This window comes from Rattus norvegicus, chromosome 16, assembly GCF_021556685.1.
Source record: "Rattus norvegicus strain SHRSP/BbbUtx chromosome 16, alternate assembly SHRSP_T2T, whole genome shotgun sequence".
NCBI lineage: Eukaryota > Metazoa > Chordata > Mammalia > Rodentia > Muridae > Rattus > Rattus norvegicus.
Window position 1 is genome coordinate 14,346,544 of NC_141549.1, and position 18,817 is coordinate 14,365,360.

General features: G+C 38.7%; 1 protein-coding gene across 9 annotated transcripts in view; it reads right to left on the reverse strand.

Annotated features, from left to right (window-relative positions):
* The window catches only part of Nrg3 (neuregulin 3), a 1,115,105-nt gene that overhangs the window by 11,685 nt on the left and 1,084,603 nt on the right, over positions 1 to 18,817 (reverse strand). For all 9 annotated transcript variants that reach the window (NM_001433134.1, XM_087588941.1, XM_087588944.1 and 6 more), the window contains 2 exon segments: positions 1,317 to 1,441; positions 16,145 to 16,271. In NM_001433134.1, the coding sequence (NP_001420063.1) occupies positions 1,317 to 1,441; positions 16,145 to 16,271 (252 nt within the window).

Genomic DNA, 18,817 nt, shown 5'->3' on the forward strand with positions numbered 1-18,817 from the left:
TAACAATTGAGGCAGCTTTAAAAACTTTAACTCCTGTGTGATGTGTGTGTGTGTGTGGGTGTGTGTGTGTGTGTGTGTGTGTGTGTGTATGTGTGTGCGTGCACATGTGTGTGTGATTTTAAAAGATTAAACAGATAGATTAAATTTTAAAAGATTAAATTCATACATAGATTGACATATAACTTTAAACATATTAAAATGTTTATCACTAAGAAAAGTAATGTTTAGTTTTTGAACACCATTTACAGATTAAAGGTATTAACATCTACATCCGGTTCCTGTCGGCCTGCACTTCTTTGCTTCATCCATCTTATCTAGTTTGGTATCTGTATATGTATGGGCCACATGTGGGGCAGGCTCTGAATGGGTGCTCCTTCTGCCTCTGTTCTAAACTTTGCCTCCCTATTCCCTGCCAAGGGTATTCTTGTTCCCATTTTAAAGAAGGAGTGAAGCATTCACATTTTGGTCATCCTCCTTTCATGTGTTCTGTGCATCTAGGGTAATTCAAGCATTTGGGCTAATAGCCACTTATCAATGAGTGCATACCACGTGTGTTTTTCTGTGATTGGGTTACCTCACTCAGGATGGTATTTTCCAGTTCCCTCCATTTGCCTATGAATTTCATAAAGTCATTGTTTTTGATAGCTGGGTAATATTCCATTGTGTAGATGTATCACATCTATATGACTGATTTTTAAAAGAAGATTCCTCATGCACAAAACTCAATGTAAATGATAATATGCCAAAGAACGTGCCAAGCTTGAGTGTTTCCTGTGGCACATCAAATAACTTTGTAGTTGCCCGTTGCCTCCAAAGAACTAGTTTCTGTGACCAGCTCATACACACACACACAAAGATGCCACCTCTTTGATAACATTTATCTTACATGCTCAAAGAAAATACTTTCCAATATTTGCCTCTGAAACATTTTTGAGGTGTGTTTGGAGTACTTGGTGCATGTCACATCAGATACCTGGAGGAGAATTAGACGTTAGCTTTGCAACCAGTGGTCAGGCAGGTTAGGAACTAAAATCACACTTTTAATAGTGCTTCAAAGTCCAGTCTCTTTGGTAAGTGGTCTGTGCCTGCAGCTCTGATGCCATTATTTTTCTGTAGGGTGAATGATGCTACTGATGTAATCTAGAGGGTTTGATTCTTGGCTGCGGGCTCCCTGAACATCACCTCCATGGAGATCTATAGTTATAGAAGTAAAAACAGTCATCTCTGGTGGACTCTGAGTCCAGTCGCCATTCTCTGGCCATGTATTTATTTCTCATGTGAACTCACCCACTGCCGTCATGATTAGTTTCCCATACCTGTGGTGCTTGATAGGCTGGCTTCCTCGGTCAGAAGTAACCTCTGGGAACAACTGGGGAGCTGTAAAACTTGACTCCATTATTTTCTCCAGCGCAGTCACAGGATGCCTATCTGCCTTGGAATACTGTAGGAAATCACAAGCAAAGCTGTAAGCTGTGGATACGTTAGGAGAGGGGAGCTGTACAGACAAAGGGCTGGGCATTGAAAAGTACCAGAAGAATGATAGAACACTGCATGTTTCTCATCTCCTCGACCCTCTCAGAAATAGATACATATTTTAGCCTAAGAACCCATTGCTAATTAATCGGTAGCAGCTGCTTTTTGTCTTATAATTTCATAACTTCTAAGAATACCTTTGGAGCAAGAATCAGAAAAATATTATGACCACAAGTGAAAAAAAATAACTTCAAAAGTAAAGCTTGGAATGATACAGAAATTCCTACCCCCCCCCAAAAAAAATCTTAGTTTTAGACTACATGCAAAACTAAAGGGTGTATAATTTGGAATTAGCTGAAGGTAAGAAGTAAGAAGAATGAAAACACTAAAGAATAGAAACATGAATTTATTTTCTCTATTTTGGTACTGAGGATTGACCCTGGGAACTCACACGTGCTTGCCCTGCACTATCCCCTCAGTCCTAGAGCACGGCATAGAAATAAGCTCTCTCTGCTTGCTGAAAGTAAGGAGGTGTGAATGCTGATTAAGTTTTCACATTGATGGATACATACGCTATGACCAGAATAAAAGAAATGTATAGAAACCAGAAAAGAGAAAAATGAAGGGAAATGTTAATGCAACAGAATCTACTGAAGCAGGTATATAACAAGAAAGTACTCTGAACATGGAGACTGCTGTGATGAATGTGAAACCCTCAGTGATGAGGAAAACTGATTTGCTAGACTTAAACATTAGGAGAGAAATTCACAACCCAGCAGTACATCCAGCCATCTGATGTCTGAAGGAATATATTGCCGAGCAGTGGCAGAAAGACCATGGGGCAGATGTGGTGCATGTCTCTAACCCAGCATGTGGCAAGTTGAGGCAGGGGCCTAGCGAATTTTAGGCCATTTTAAGATGGAGTTGCAAAAACAAAACAAACAATAGAATGAAAATGTGCAAGATGGATGAAGACATTATTAGAAAATTATAGGGGTAAAAATATATAACAGTAATAATATCAAGTAAAATACAATTTGGTACTTTGACATAATATTACTGTTAAAGATGGAGATTTTATATAAACTAAAACAACTCGACAAGTAATAAATATATGGAAAGTTTTTCTACTTAAAATTAGCTTGCAAAGTACACAGCGCAGATAATACCACAGCATAAAACCCTGGAGGAATGTAGGCATATTGTCAGTTTTCATTATGTCATGAACAAATACATGTGGCATTGATTCAGAAGGGAAAACATAGGATTCAGTGAGAGGAAGTGGGGCAGCTTTTATTATGAAGATAGTGTAAATTTGCTTTCTAGTTTTGCTTTAAAAACCAAAAGCCTACTTGAATGACTACATGTAAACAAAATCACAAATGTACTAGAGAAATGGACTGTGCTAATTTTTATAAGGCTTTCTTAATAAACCACAAAATAATAAAGATTTGTTAACTTAATGCCCATAGCAAATTAAAGAAGAGCATGCTAAAGATATTCTGTAAGTTGAGATAATATGTGTAGCAGTGAGCATAATTATCTGTAATGATAAATATCTAAGATCGATGTACCTTTCAGATTTGAGTGAATGAACTCTGAATGAGGTTGATAGCAATTTGTTCATAGCCTTAAGGTACAGAAGTGCTTTTTACTAGGATCCAACATTCAGAAATTAAAGTAGGGAAAAGGTTTTATGTAATAAGTACAACCAATTACCTTTAAGTTGAAAAGGTACTTTTAAAGAAAAAAAGTCCTAAATAGAAACCAGAGAAAATATTTGCTAGCCCCAACTAGAAACACATAATATTGAAAAACTGCCTAGAATCCAAATTTAAAAAAAAAAAAGAAATGGAGGTTAGAGTATACTTGTTCTCCCAATTTGTAATGAATTTAGAATAAAAATTAGAGATTTATTTCAGAGGGACATCTTGAGGCAAACATCAGCTAACTGTTCCTAAGGAATTTTAATTTTCTTGAGAAATTATTGTAAGTCAGCAACTCATTCCATTTCTAAAACCCAGGTGTTTCCAAGAGAAGCTCTTGACCCATTAGTTTAATCTGCATGAATCCTGAAATGGGGGCTCTGTCCAGAATTAAAAACACCTGTTAGCATTTTTGCTTATGGCTAGTATTTACAATGCACACTTTCTATATCCTTTTAAGTGTTCAGAGTATTGCTACACTACAGTTGTATCCATTTCTTCCATTTGGTACCATAAGTACAAATACAAATCTTTCCCAAATGATATATTTAGAATGGTTTTCTCTCTTAGTAATGTGTGTTTAGTCTGCCAAGCCAGCACTTCTCTGATGAAAGGGAAGGTGGAAATAGGAGCTTCTCAGCAATTACTGAGGCTGGCTAGTCTCCTGCAGACAGTAGAAAACAACAAAAGAGAGACTCTGTCTCAAAACAAGGAAGGAAGGAAAGGAACGATACCTAACATTATCCTCCAGCCTCCACAGTATTCCACACCACGGACACAAAACCTATATACTACATAAATCACACACAAATTTAAAACAAAATGGGATATTTAGCTGGGGTGTCATGACACAGGCCTTTATTCTCAGCACTCAGGAAAGAGGGGCAAGAGAATCTCTTGAGTCTGAGGACAGCATGGCTTATACATTGAGTGACCCAGTCTCAAAAAGAAATGACCTATACATTTGTATCTCTATTCTTTAATCTTTTATGGCAATTTATTTAACAGAATAAGTTATGCTGTAAGGTAAGAGGAAAACAGGATATTTTAAAAAGGAAAGGTTAGCAAGAAAGGTGATGTATATTGTTAAAAAAATCATGAAATTGTAATAGTGGATGGATCTATTAGAAGAAGACAACATGTAAAGAAGGATGCTGTACTGGGTAGTTTTATGTCAATTTGACATGAGCTAGAGTCATCTGGAAAAAGAAAATCTCAATTAAGAAAATGTCCCCAAAAGACTGGCCTGTTGGGAAAGTCTGTGGTACATTTCCTTGAGTAATGATTGATGTGGGAGAGCCTAGCACAGTGTGGACAGTGCAGTTCCTGGGCTGGTGCTCTTGAATTATACAGGAAAACAGGCTGAGAAAGCCACGAGGAGGAAGCCAGTAAACAGCTTCTCCATGGACTCCCCATCAGTACCTGCCTGCAGGTTCCTGTCCTGACTGCCTTTGATAATCAACTGTCATATAAACATGTAAAAAACACACCCTTTTTCTCACAAGCTGTTTTTGGTCATGGTGTTTTATCATAGCAATAGAACTCCTAATTAACACATTAAATTTAATATTGGGATTTAAAAATCTGTATTTGTCTAGTCATGACTTTCAAGGAAAAGAAGGTTTTTTAATCACTGTTCTATTGCTGTGAAGAGACACCATGACCAAGGAAACTCTTATGAAAGGAAGTAATCGAGGGCTTATATAGAGTTTCAGAAGTCTATAGCAGGGAGAATGGAGACATGTGGATGAGTGCTGGGGCAGCAGCCGAGTGCTACCTCCTGATCCATATACACAGAGACACTGAACCTGGGGCTCGCTTGGCCTTTTGAAACATCAAAGTCGATCCTCCATGACATATTTCCTTCAACAAGGCTGGACAGACTCCACCAAGGCCATACCTCCAAAGTCTTCTATTCTTTTCATCTATTACACAACCTATTACTAAGTACCCAAATGTATGAGCCAATGTTGGCCATTATTATTCAAACCATCACAGGGGGCCATATTTGGCAAACTGCCACTAATATCCATTATTTCACTTCTTGATTGATTATTATCCGGTAAATTCTGACGCTGTGAAAGGAAACACACATATACCTCTATCATAAGTTATTAACAAAAATAAAAGAGGGACCATTCTCCCTTCAGTGGTGAGCATAGGCAATCCCCTAATTCAATGTCTTCAAATTTCATAACTTAGTGAAAACATCCAACTTCATCAAGCATAAATACTATCAAAACTGGCAGAAGAAAGTTTGTAACAATAAAAGCCTCAGAACTGTTAAAGAAATAAATATCATTAGTAACATTTAAGTGTCTAAAGGCCTCATGAAGCAAGGCTGACTCTGATAAAGAAATTGAATCTGTCTTACAAGTCTGCCAACATGCACCTGTGGGTGTGGGGGATGGGGAAGAAATATTGTCATAAGCAACTTTTGAAATAAATGAGTCCAAAAGTTTAAGGCAAGAATTGCATGTAAGCACTGTTTAGATGTCATGACACTGTTACCAGTGTCAATTTCTTATTTTACCGATGTGTTTTCCGTGAAAGAGAAATTAAGTACTTGCGTGGGGAGTACTGAAGCCAGGTGTTTTTCTCAGTACAGTGGGTGGGGCTGGATGAAGGGCTGTGATTGACAGGTACTAAGGGAGACATCAATGTCAACTAATGCTTAGCCAAGTACAGATGCAGATGGTTACATTAAAAACTTATAGCTGTGTGTTGGGCTGTGATCTACTTGCCAGGAGGGCCTATAAGCAAATCTATTTCATTGCCAAAAAATACTCATGGCTCACAGAACTTGATTTGAACAGCATCTATAATGAGAGAGATATTATTAGGATATAGTAAGGATTAGGATATAATTCCGATATGATTAGGATATAAGTCTCATTCAATGACTAGGCCACATTATCTAGAGAATATACTTGAAATATCCTGTAGCATGATTCAACACAAACACTTCAAGAGCTGATCAGTTGATATTTATTATCCAAATGACATGGGCAACTGAACTCTTTATGAAGAAAGGCAGAATGACCAAATCATAAAATAAAATCATATTGAAATGGCCAATTAAAAACTGTATTTGGTAAAAACAGACCATCAAACAAACAAAATCCCAATTTCTCCCTTGAGCTTACAAGGTAAATAAAGTCAAGGCTAAAGCCCTGGCAACTATGTCTTCGTTTTATGCCCACCTCCTTTATTTTGGGATAAGCTGCTTACCTCTGTACATGTTAATTACTGGAGGAGTATTTGTCTAACTTACTTCATCTTCCCTGAAGGTTAAAGGCACAGGGATAAATCACTGCCTTAATGCTGTAGTCACCTTGGACTCCACAAATCGCAGAATGTAATAGACAGACCCCTTCTCCTGCACAAGCGAGTCTTCAGCCATGAGAAGGCCATCCCTTCAACAACAGGCAATTCCCTCAAGCACTGACAATCACAACAGCAATCAAACTTCTCTGAATCATCTGGCCGAATCACACAACCATCTGACAGAACTGACACCATCCTAAAGAGCACTAGAACTAGGATTGTTCATCCACGCTCTTACCCTGTTTCTCCTTCATCTTCAAGTTTATCTCATGTCTGCACCTCTACAGCTGCTGTGTGGTAACTAGCTTCATTTCTCTATTCCTTTTATTTTGTCATTATGGCTACATTGAATAAGTCACCTCTAATTACTTTTTTCTGTCACCCATCTTTTAAATTGGCATATTGAATAAGATGGCCAGAGAGAGCTAATTGCATTCTTAAAGAACAGAAAATTCCTGACAAATATCTGGTTATAACATTTAACTCTTTACATTATAAACGCAAATATAAAATAGGTATCTATGAGTTGGTACAGAGGTTATAGAATTAGTAAATGAACAGATGAAAAGAAACTAACCCCTGGCCAGAAAAAACAAATGGCTCATTCAGGTTTTATATAATTAGAAAGAAGTAATCCTTCTTATTCTTTGTACATAAGTTACATATGACCACTTTTTTCCAAAAGAGTACTCTGAGCAAAATATGAGAAGAAAAAAGTGTCTGAACAGAAAGGGAACATGAAAAATACATCAGAAACAAAGCACTGTAACATTGATACTGACTTATCAAACAGACAGTGGCATTCCTGATGTGATAAAAAATGGTGCTTCTTCTGCATATACAACAAATAAAGCACAACTGTAAGAAAACATCAAACAAAGGAGAAGCCTACAAAACAAAACAAAACAAAAAAACCAAAACCAAAACAAAAACAAAAAAACTGTGATTAATACTGCTCAGGACTACCCAGATCGACAGATACATTCCAATGCTTATAATCTGACAAGACTGAAGAGGAAGGTAAAGATGTATGACAACTATAGAAGCAAGAATGTTCCTGTGTGAATCTACAAAATTACAAACAATCAAACAAATAGATCAATAAATGGTGAGGTAAGAATCTCATATTTCAGCTCGGAGTGGCATTCAGTTATTAAACTTTATTAATAATTTATCAGTCATGACATTAAATTTCTTTACAACTGTTCCATACCAGTGTACACGGCTAAATTATTATTTTCTAAGATAGAAAACTAAGTTCAGAATATATGAAATTTATTTTATCAGTATCTTCGTAATTTTTTCCTAAATCAAAACCTATTCTTTCTTGAGAGTATATGTGAGATGAAAAGGGACAAAAGACACTATGAACACATGCAAAGAATCTAGAGACTAAAGACAGTGGGTATCTTATCTGAGGGCTTTTAAAATTCGTACAGTGTAAGTCACCTTAACTGCCCTGGATCAGAACTTTTCTGCATCCGTGGTGGGTCTATAGTCACAGCATTTATTGTAGTTTCTCCTAATGCTCTTGGGAGATGTTAATACCTGCATATTGGGTGGTTCTAACCTGATGCTCTCACGTTCATGTTTTATTATGAATTCATTTTGTAGAAGACAAACGATGTCATTTATCAATGAATAAGGAGATTCAGCCATCCACTCACTGCATTTCAGTATAAACCTGAATGATTTACTGTTCAGCATAACGCACACACTTGGGGGAAGCCCTCATGCTAATCACCCTCCTGTGTGGAAGTGCTCCCTGTGGGCATTGGAGGCCATCCACTGCCGTCTGCCCCCTTGCTGCCTTGCTCCTAACAAACTGCTGGTGGTGTGTTGGAATCAATAGGCCTGTCAAATTAAGCAGGCTAGTGTAGGCAGTAGAGCAATGACACTGTTGTTCTCAGGCCTGGCACATGCGCGCAGTGGGAGTCGGGAGGTTAAATGAAAGCAAGCCTTCTGTTGGAAAGCAATGTTGTCAGAGCTGATAATCACCTGTTCTGGAACCCCAGGCCACAAATGCAGGAGGAAGGATGTTTGAAAACAGTTTTAAATGCCTGTCTTTCTACACTGTTGCTGGCTCATATATGAATGTGTCAAAACTTCTTGATGACTAGCATAACTGAAGAGACGAGAGTCAGAAAACACAAAGATTAATACCATATTCTCAGGAATTTTTTTTAAATGCAAGTAATTAAAAGCAATTTGCCCAATGTTGCTTTGAGAATGTTTGTGCTTGGGTACATTAAGAGCAAGAACTCTTAACAACTTTCCTCAGAGTCCCTCTAAAGCAACATGTTGTAAGTCCAGTCTTCTTGTAGGCACAAGGGACAGCAAGCTCCTTTTTCATCTCCCTCCTCAGCCAGGTTCTCCTTCAGCTGGGCTGCTTAGTACAAGCTAAAGCTTCATTTTGCAGAGAGCTGTTTCTTTCTAATCAGTGATGACTTACCCTGCCTGTTCGAGGCTCTCACAACACCACTGGCTGTATGTATCAGTCCACTGTAGACCCCATACCTGAAGTTATTTACCAAGTAGATGATACCTGTAGTAATAAGTGAATGCCCTGAGCTCAGGGACATTTCATTCATAGTTGGGAATGTTGAATTATTGTAACAACTCATCAAGAGTCAGCTGTTCACCTGATATTTAGTAATTATTCAATATATATGTGAAGGTAAAGATGAATATGTGAATCAATAAATCGGTGTATTGACCAACAATTCAGATTTAAAGAACTACTCAAAAGAAGTCAGTGTTTTAAAGAGATGACTCATGGATTAACGCTAGCAATAAATAAATAAATGAATAAATAAATAAATAAATAAATAAATAGCCAATGGCTTCAACATGCTTTTACCTCTCAACTCACAGAATTCTGCTATGAAGCAGATTTCAGCCCTCCTTATAAAATCATTCAAAATCCTTTTTTTTCATATTTTTAAGTTGGTGTATTATAGAATAAGATATACTTACCTATTTGTCTGAGAAACCAGGTCCTACACAGAGATGTGGTGAGCATGGTGAAAATACATTAACCCCATTGTGCTGCCCAAAGGTTGAAAGCATAGCAGGAAATATCATGTTTATAGGTCACCCATTAATCAAACCCCACTCATCTACCCTAAGAGGAATAAGTTCTGAAAGATACCCTTCATGCTCCTTTCCCTACACCTACAATGTTACATAAGACATGTACTATCAAAGATTATTTCCTCATGGTACAGGACCTACTCTTCGTTGGACACCATTAAGAGTAGACTCCATCCTACATTAGGTCAACTAAAGCTTCCTATGTTGGACTTTGTTTATATTGATCTGCTTGTACATTAATAAATCCCTTGACTGAAGGATGATTCAACTTAAATATGTTAATCTCTAATTCTCTTTCCTCTCCAAGTCCAAATCTAATCTATACCTGTTATACTAGCCTGTGAACACTTTGAGGACACCAACCTTAAAATACACACACACACACACACACACACACACACACACACACACACACATACAATAAGTTTTAATTTTAATTTTTTAAATAAATATACTTCTACCAATTATTAAATGTGATTCTCCCTTCTCCCTGGAGTAACTGGCCACTGACCCATGAGGAAAAAGGGAGAAGGGTAAATGAACAGAGTTTCACAGAGTCTATGAGTTCAAATGGAAACGACTACATTCTGGAATCAGCTTCACGGTGACAGATCAACTTTATTCAGGGTGAATGAAAGGTTATATACTTTGGGGGTAGAGGAAGAAATATCCAAGGTGGGCAAAGATCATTGGCTGAAGGTTAGGGAACTAAGATGCCTCCTCATTAGCATTGGGAGGCATTCCAGGAATCTCAGGTGCATATCAGACAGCTTCTTATTGGGAGAATGGAGGTTGTACCTGTAATCTCACCAAGGCTATGTGACATTTTGCGGGGAGGAGGTATGGGAGTTTCTGAGCTCCATAGACAAGGTCAGAGAAGGAAAGCCCTGCTGGTAAAGGGAGTTCCCATTTTGCACCAAACTCAGAAGGCTGTTTGGACAATGGTAGAGTTTGATCTTAATCAGCAGGGCCCAAAGAATGGGATAGGTATTAAATTCCTTATTCATTCTTTTGAACATTCTGTTCTATCTTTTAATTATCATGGTAATGTTAGAAGTCCAGCAAAGGAAACATTTCCTTCTACTAAAGAAAAGGGAATCTCTGGATGGGTAGAGACATAATGTTCCAGACGTGGAGATTAATCATTTGAAAAAGAAACCATCTTTCATGAAGGCACTGACACTTGAAGCCATTTGAAATAGATATAGAGTACTTACCATTTACCAGGTTAATGTGTTTTTCCTTCTATATTGCCAGTCATTTAACAGCCAAGCCATTCCTCTATAGAAGTGAGCCCACTTTCTAGAATTACTCGGGAAACTATCTTTTCTTTTGTGTGTGTGAGTGTGCGTGTGTGTGTTTGTGTGTGTGTGTGTGTGTGTTTGTGTGCACGTGCGCACGTGCATGTGTGCGTGTATTTACATCTCTATTCTAAGCATGCTTTTCTAATATCTTAGAGTTCATTGTTTTTCAAAGTTTCCTTTTCGCCATAAGTTGCTTGTCCATCATGGGGTTGCCTTACGTTAAGGCATAATTCAAAAGGCATGACTTTCTTTGTTCCTCTTCTGTCTCTGTCCTCTAGAAACCTGTTGGAGATTTACAGTTTTCCTGCTTCATAGTTTTATTACAAACTTTAATAAAATTATATTTAAGTTACCCTTTAGGTCTGTACTTAAATTCTTTCATTAATAAGGCAAAGGCCCCCTAGAGAGGACTCTGATTCCCCCATAATTTTCAGCAAATGATACACTTACCCATAAACCTGTCTTTAGGGTGGCTACGTAATTTCTTAACCTTCTTTCTGGTTATGGAAATGCTTTTTTGGTCTTATGTGGGAGCAGATGCCCTCCCTTTTAATTACTATCTGATCCCTGATCTCCATTGAGAGGTTTCACATTATTGTCTCGGTGTCTCTGCAGGTCATAATTCTATCATTAGCTTCTTCTCATTCAGGACACAATTAATGGGAACAATTCATCTTTAACTCACAAATAGTTTACTTATAATTGGAGGTAAAAGATGACTGTTTCTAACACTGTGGTTATAAGCTACTCTTATATATAGCTAGAGTCAAGTGTGTCCAGAATGTCATGTGATTTCACATGACCATTTCACCTTCCGTTAAATGACTATAGAGTTAACTCTCATGAATTTTTAATGAACTGAAGGGATACTGGACACCAATAATTCTCTTGTTAAGGATTGCAATTTGCAAAGAATTTTAGAGTAGTTACGCTGGGCTTCAAGATAAAGCCAAGAATTGTCCAATATAATAGCCAAGTAGGATGTACACAGGTGCCCTACCATTTGGGGGATGAAGATAAATGTTTAAATGTTCACAGGAAAAAGGTGGTAATGTCTTATCACTTCAGAGTCCTCCATGCACTAGATTTTTGATACACTTTTAAATCAAAATCTTTCCTCTTGTTCATCTGTTTTCTATTTGGAGCCTGTCAGAGAAAACCTAGTAGTGAAACAAACATTTTCAATTCATGTTCTTTTCCTGCGCCCCAGTGATGTTAATACAAGAACATGTCATCCACCCAATCCCTCAAACACAGAGGAAATGGTACGATAGAGGCACTTGTTGCCCTGGATCAACATAAAAATGCCTGAAGTCTGCTCATGGGACCGCCTTTCCTTCCATCTCTTCTTCTTCATTTTTGTCCCTGCAGTACTTTCAGACAGGGACAATTCTGGGTCAGCCATTTTGACTCTGGGTTAGTAACCCCATCCCTCCATTTGAGCCCTTGTCTATCTACTGCAGGTGGACTCTTGTGTTCCCTTTCCCCAATGTTGGGCATTTTAGCTAAGGTTACCACCTATGAGTCCTGAGGGTATCTCACCTCCCAGGTGTCTGCTACTTTCTAGAGGGTTCCCCCACTTCCCACTTCCTCAGGACGCTTACGTCCATTCAATCTCTTGGCTTCTCTCTTGTCCCATACCCCCTTATCTCATTCTGCTCCCCCTTTCCCTTCCCCTTCCCCTCTCCTACACAGATCCCTCCCTACTCCTGCCTCTCGGGATTACTCCCTTCCCCCTTCTAAATAGGATTGAAGCCTCCTCACTTCGGCATTTTTTGTTTGCTATACTTCTTATGGTCTGTGGGTTGTATTCTAGGTATTCTGTACTTTTTGGCTAATATCCACTTATCAGTGAGTTTATACTATGCATATCTTTTTTGGACTGAGTTACCCAACTCTGGATAATATTTTATAGTTATATCTATCTATCTGCCAAATTCATGATGTTTTTGACTTTTAGGGATTCATCTCTTGGGAGGAGAACACTAAGGCCTAACATTACTATGTTATGATATGCTACAAGTGGGAGTCTAGCATGGCTGTCCTCTGAGAGTCCCTACCAGCAAGTGACTGGGTCAGAAGCTGATACTTACTCCCAACCATTGGACCAAAGTCAGGGACCCCTATGGTTGAATTATGGGAAGGATTGAAGAAGATGAAAGGGAGACTCCCCCCATAGAAAGATCAATCAGCAGTCTCAATTGACCCAGACCCCAGAGAGCTCCCAGAGACTGAGCACCCAGGAGCATACAAGGGCTAGTCCGAGGGCCCTGGTAGCAGAGGTCTGTCTGACTAGACTTCAGTGAGAGAAGATGCACTTAATCCTCAAGAGCCTTGTCGCCTCAGAAAAGGGAGTGACTTGGTTGGGGGGTGGGAAGAAGAATGGGATGAGGAACTGTGGGAGGGGAACAGAGCGGGGCAGAGGGCAATGACTGGAATGTAAATAAATAAAATAATTTAAAAAAAAACAAAATATGAAGCAACTAATTTAAAGAATTCGAGCAAAGAGAGAAAATATATCTTAAGTCCAATAGTCTATAGAAAAAGGTGAAAGGCGAAAGGAGAGGAAGAGACCCTAAAATCGCATGTGCCAAAGGTCTTTCAAATTCTGGGAACACTATAAATAACTCTGTAATTTGAAGCATATTTTAGTCAGGGGAAGAGAAGGGAAACAAGATGAGTTTTTCTTTTTAATATCATTGATAATAATCATAGAAAAAAAACCGAGTGCCTACTACAGTGGATGGATGAAGAAACTGTGGTGAGCTCATCTTGTGGACAATTGGACAGTTAGGTCAAATGAATGTCCACCCCCCTGGGCCCGTCAGTGCTTGACTCCTGCTGAGCCTTGCTGATGCATGTGTAAGCCTTTTGTTCCTAACAAAGGAACATCTTGACCACTCTGTTTGGCCTAGCCAGTATACCTGGGCGGTACATCTGGGCAGTAACACTGTTAAGTCAGTTCCTGGTTTTTATTCCCTTTTGTTTGTTTGTTTTTCTTTTTTTTTTTTTTTTTGTTGTTGTTGTTGTTCCTAAGGGCATAAGCCTGTTTTTCCACTGTGCTTCCTGGAATTCTTCACCCAGTGAACTTGGGGTATATATTTTGTGAACCTCAGTAAAGCTTTGGCATTTTTTTTTTTAATTGCTCAGGCCTATGCTGGGTCCTTGGTACTGTGATGGCGTGGGTGCCAACAAATGAGTGCATGGTAATTATGCAGAAAACAGTGACACTTAGAGAAGTGACTTCTTTCCATTCATTATAGCCTATTGTCTGTAGAAACTGTAGCCTCACACCATGGATGCTCTTATCTACCTGTTGACACCACTCTAGAAGAGTTGAGCAAATACTGACTTAGCCCAGTAGATCAGTTCTGCTTTCCTCTGATGACTTTTTCTTCTCAAGTGCTTGCCTGGAATCAAAATAGAACTCATAAACCCTGAAAGGTCTTTCAGGGCTGTTCCTACTATACCTGATGTCAGGTCCTTGGGTTCTTTCCCAAAGTATTTTCTGAAAAAGGCTAATGATCATAAATATGGATCTCCTATGATAGCAGTTTTTTTTTCCCCATGAGGACTCAGAGGCCATTGTTTGAAATGCAATCATCAGGAAGGGTAGAAGCTATCTCTCCCAGTACTGTGGGAAGGTAGGTTACTGACCTTAGTATTGGCCAACCAGCAGACACAGCTTTCTGCTGGCATTTACACTCTCTACCCCTTAGCATTCTTACTTCCTTGCCTCTGATTAAGTCCATGCTCCACCCTATCATCCTCCATTTACAACGTCCAGTCACTGTTTAAACTATTGAAGTGAAGTACAGTTCATGTTGGATCCCTTTACCCATGCTACATTACTCATTATAATCTATTCCTTCTGCTTCCACAGGTGTTCAGCTTTGTTTATCTTTCCCAGGGCAAGTTGCTAAGGAACGGAACCCCTCTTCATGGTGGTTGTTGAAGGTGCTAGGATTGTGCTCATCAGAAATCATTAGCAAAGGCATTCTCTCTGTTTCTGAAAAGAACAATCCCGCATGTTGCCATGAATAAAAGTTTAAGAAAACTGCTGGGAAGCAATTCAGATTTATGAATTTCACATTAAATCAGCTAAGTACATCTGTTACACTCATCATAATGGCAACTTTTGGGTAATGATTTCTTAGAATCACAAATGATGTGCAAATTCTCTGCAATTTAGGCATTTGGAAGGGCATGCATGCATCCCGGGTGATTGCCTATTATCTTCAAACACCCGGCTTCTACCATAGCCTTTGTTCTTTCATTTCATGCCTCAGAATCTGGAAGCATAATCTCACATGGGGGCAGAGAATTAACCCTAAGAGGCATATTCCCGCATGTGTTACACAGCGCCCCATTTTCTCTAATTCACTATTGAGCAATGTAACTCACAAACTACTTGCCAAAGAATGAAACAGGCAGAGGGTGTGTTTGTCTCCCAAATTTATAATCCACATACAGCATCAGTCTTGCTAATAGAAGACACTACTCTCTGACCACATTTCTCATTTCTCCTTTAACCCTATCTATGGACTTTTCTTGCTTTTTACAATCTGACTGGGATATAAATCAGCCTCCAGAAGCAGGACATCATATCTCTGCCAATATCTGACATCAATTAAAGACCAAAAGTGGTTTATAGAACAAACAAAACTCTTGTCCCTGTCAGAGGCCAGTTATTAACACACACACACACACACACACACACACACAATCATATTCACAGAAGTGGAAGATGACGTAAGCAAAAATTGCTACAGTGCCAAACACCTTATATAACTCTGCTCACAGTTCAGTTATTACCTCTGTGGTGGTTTGAAGAAAAATTGCCCCCATAAAACTTTAGGGAGTGGCCTACTAGTGGCACTATTAGGAGGTGCAACCTTCTTGGAGTAGTTGTGTTCTTGGAGGAAGCACGTCATTGTGGGTGGGCTTTGAGGCCTCAGATTTTCAAGTAATGCCCAGCATGGCATCCACTTCCTGATATTTGCCAGTGTGGATGTAAAACTCTCAGCATCATGCCTCCTTGCACACTGTCATGCTTCCTGCCATCGTAGCAATGGACTAAACCTCTGAAACTGTAAGCCAGCTCCTATTAAATGCACTCTTTTATAAGAGTTGCCACGGTCATACTGTCTCTTCCCAGCAAGGAGACCTTAACTAAGACATCCTCTGTACCTAGAACTTCTGAGGTGGGCAACAAACGGAATGCATAGACATGCAGCTTACATTTTGTAGTTGGACATGGCTCTTCATCAAGCTCTCAGACTTCGTCATTGTGCTGGATGCCTTCAGGCTGTAATTTTTCCCATTCTGCGATTCTTTCAGATGCTCCTGGATTTGTTTAGCTTGTTTTCTGCAGATATGAATATGTGGGTAAATATTTGCATAGATATATTATGCTAATTTTTATGATCTTTTAAAAGTATCCACGTTTAATTCCACAGTTAAAATTTGAAGCTAAGGGTTGGCAAACATATTGTCTATATGCTACTATTCATAGAGTTCCAATATATGTAACTTATGCATATATTAATGTTTGAAAAGCTCTTTGTTGGTGGTGGTGTTGGTGGCACCAAGAGCCTAAATAATAAGGAAGTTAATGTTTTCTTTTTCAGTATCATGCTGAAGGTCAAATCTCATACAGGTTAATCACACCCTCTACCATTGGACTGTGTATCTATTCTCTAACAGAGGTAACCTTTAATAAGCTAATGCTTGCACAGTAATTTGCAACACATTCTTTGAAAGTTCAAGACACTCGTTTTTTTTTATTTGTTTCCACAATAAACTTTGTAATGATTTAATATGTAATAAACTTGTAATTTATTATACCCACTTAATAGATGAGTATTTCAAGGCACACAGAAATGAATTGTTTATTAAAGAATATTTAGACAAGAAGGGTTTCAATCCACTAAGTCTCACTTCATACTCAGAACCAATACTCAGAACTGTCCAGGCACTTGTATAACGTCCTTGAACTTCTGAATGGAGAAGCTATGATTTCCCTAAGATTTTCAACTCCCAAGGAAAGTGTCTACATATGATGATTATTGTTTATTCTATTCAGTATCGATATGAAAAGGGTGCATGTGATGATTTGTATATGCTTGGGTCAGGGAGTGTCACTATTAGAAGGTGTGGTCTTGTTGGGCATGGCCTTTAATACCCTAGTCTTAGCTGCCTAGGAGTCAGTCTTCTTTTACAGACCTGCAGGTGAAGATGTAGACCTCTCAGCTCCTTCTATACCATACCATCCTGTATGCTGCCATGCTCCTGCCTTGAAGACACTGGACTGAATCTTTGAACCTGTAAGCCAGCCCCAATTAAATCTTCTCAAATGCCTTGGTCATGGTGTCTGTTCACAGCAGTAAAACCATAACTAAGACAGTGCATGAAACTACTGTCTATCTAGTTTCCTTTTTCCAGGGTTTCACAGCAATTACCTATCATCTCTAGACTTAAATGTAACTACAGGAATACTCTCTTAAGTTTGCTTCTACAGCGCTCAGCCACATAGACACCCAGTGGGAAAGTGACTCTTACAGTTCCCAGGCAGGCCCCAAACAGAGCATGGTCTCTGTTATAGGAGAGGCTAACATGTGACCTGGATCTTTTCTCTTCCCATTTCATTATTGTCATAGTTACCTAAACTTCCCTGAGCCCTTTTCTTTCTGTAAGTAGTATTCATAAGATCTCTTTCCCATAGATACCAATGCAGTTACAGGCAAAATTTTGCTCGCTTTTCCCTTTTGTTACCCAGCATGCTCATTGCTGTGGAAAGATACTACAGAAGAATGAGGACATTGCTCTGAAGATAAAAGATTGTACTAATTGCCTCTCTCACGCAACACTTGTTCTTTCTAAGGGATTCAGAGGTAATGAGCATCTTTGAATTTAAACCCCAGTGTGAAGTGCCTGTCTGTTTAATCATTTCTTTTATCTTTTCAATTATTTGGGGGAAATTTTAGATCTAACCCTCTCAACTGTTTTAATCCACTTAAAATATTCTATCAAGTCCTTAACAACAAATCTGCAGTCTGTTGATAAAAATGAATTTATCTCATAACCATTTAAGGAGCACATGGCAGCCACATAAAGAGGGTAGGAATTCTTTTGTGAAGTACACTGGATATTGGGAGATGAAAAGCCAAGTAAACCATTATGAAGCAATATAAGAAGGTTTAGCACAAAGCAAACAGTTACATCTCTGTAATAAAACTAGTAGGAACGCTGTCTTTTCTGTAATCTCATAACTCAGATATTGGAAAAAGTATGCTTTTATGGAAATATTATTCATACAAAACCTGAATGTACTTCTTAAATCTGTTTTTATAATTCCTTCTCTACACCTTTATTATGCAAGTCCTGACTAAGTAATATTTCAGAATAAATGACCTTTCATTTGGAATATGCCTTGACTTTTTACCATCCCAGTCTTTCCTGACATCCTTATTTCACAGGTACAAGGATTATTTTGGTTTCTTTGACTATTTTTGCCCTCCCCTTAGAAAATGGGAACAGAGGAAATGACCAACATCTGACTGGTGTGTTTTCCTCCTTTGAAATCAGTCACTGCATACAAGGTCTATGCATAAACCCTGGAATGCTACCAGTCAATAAGAACAGGAGCCAGTCTTAGCAGACTACCATGTTATAGGTATCTCTGGACCAATGCCTTACGAGGGGGTGTGCACAGAACTGCAGATGCTACAATCCAGTTGGCATCTATTAGTTCTAGTGTTCTATTAGTTTCTGGGGAAGCAGACATTGCATGAGGATAGTATTCAGAAAATGTATTGGGTATGTGTTGTGTCACCACCTTTGTAAGTGAAGAAATGGGGATTGTAGAGCTGGAGAAACAGGAATGGGGTTCACTGAGGGTAGGAACAAGCCCCA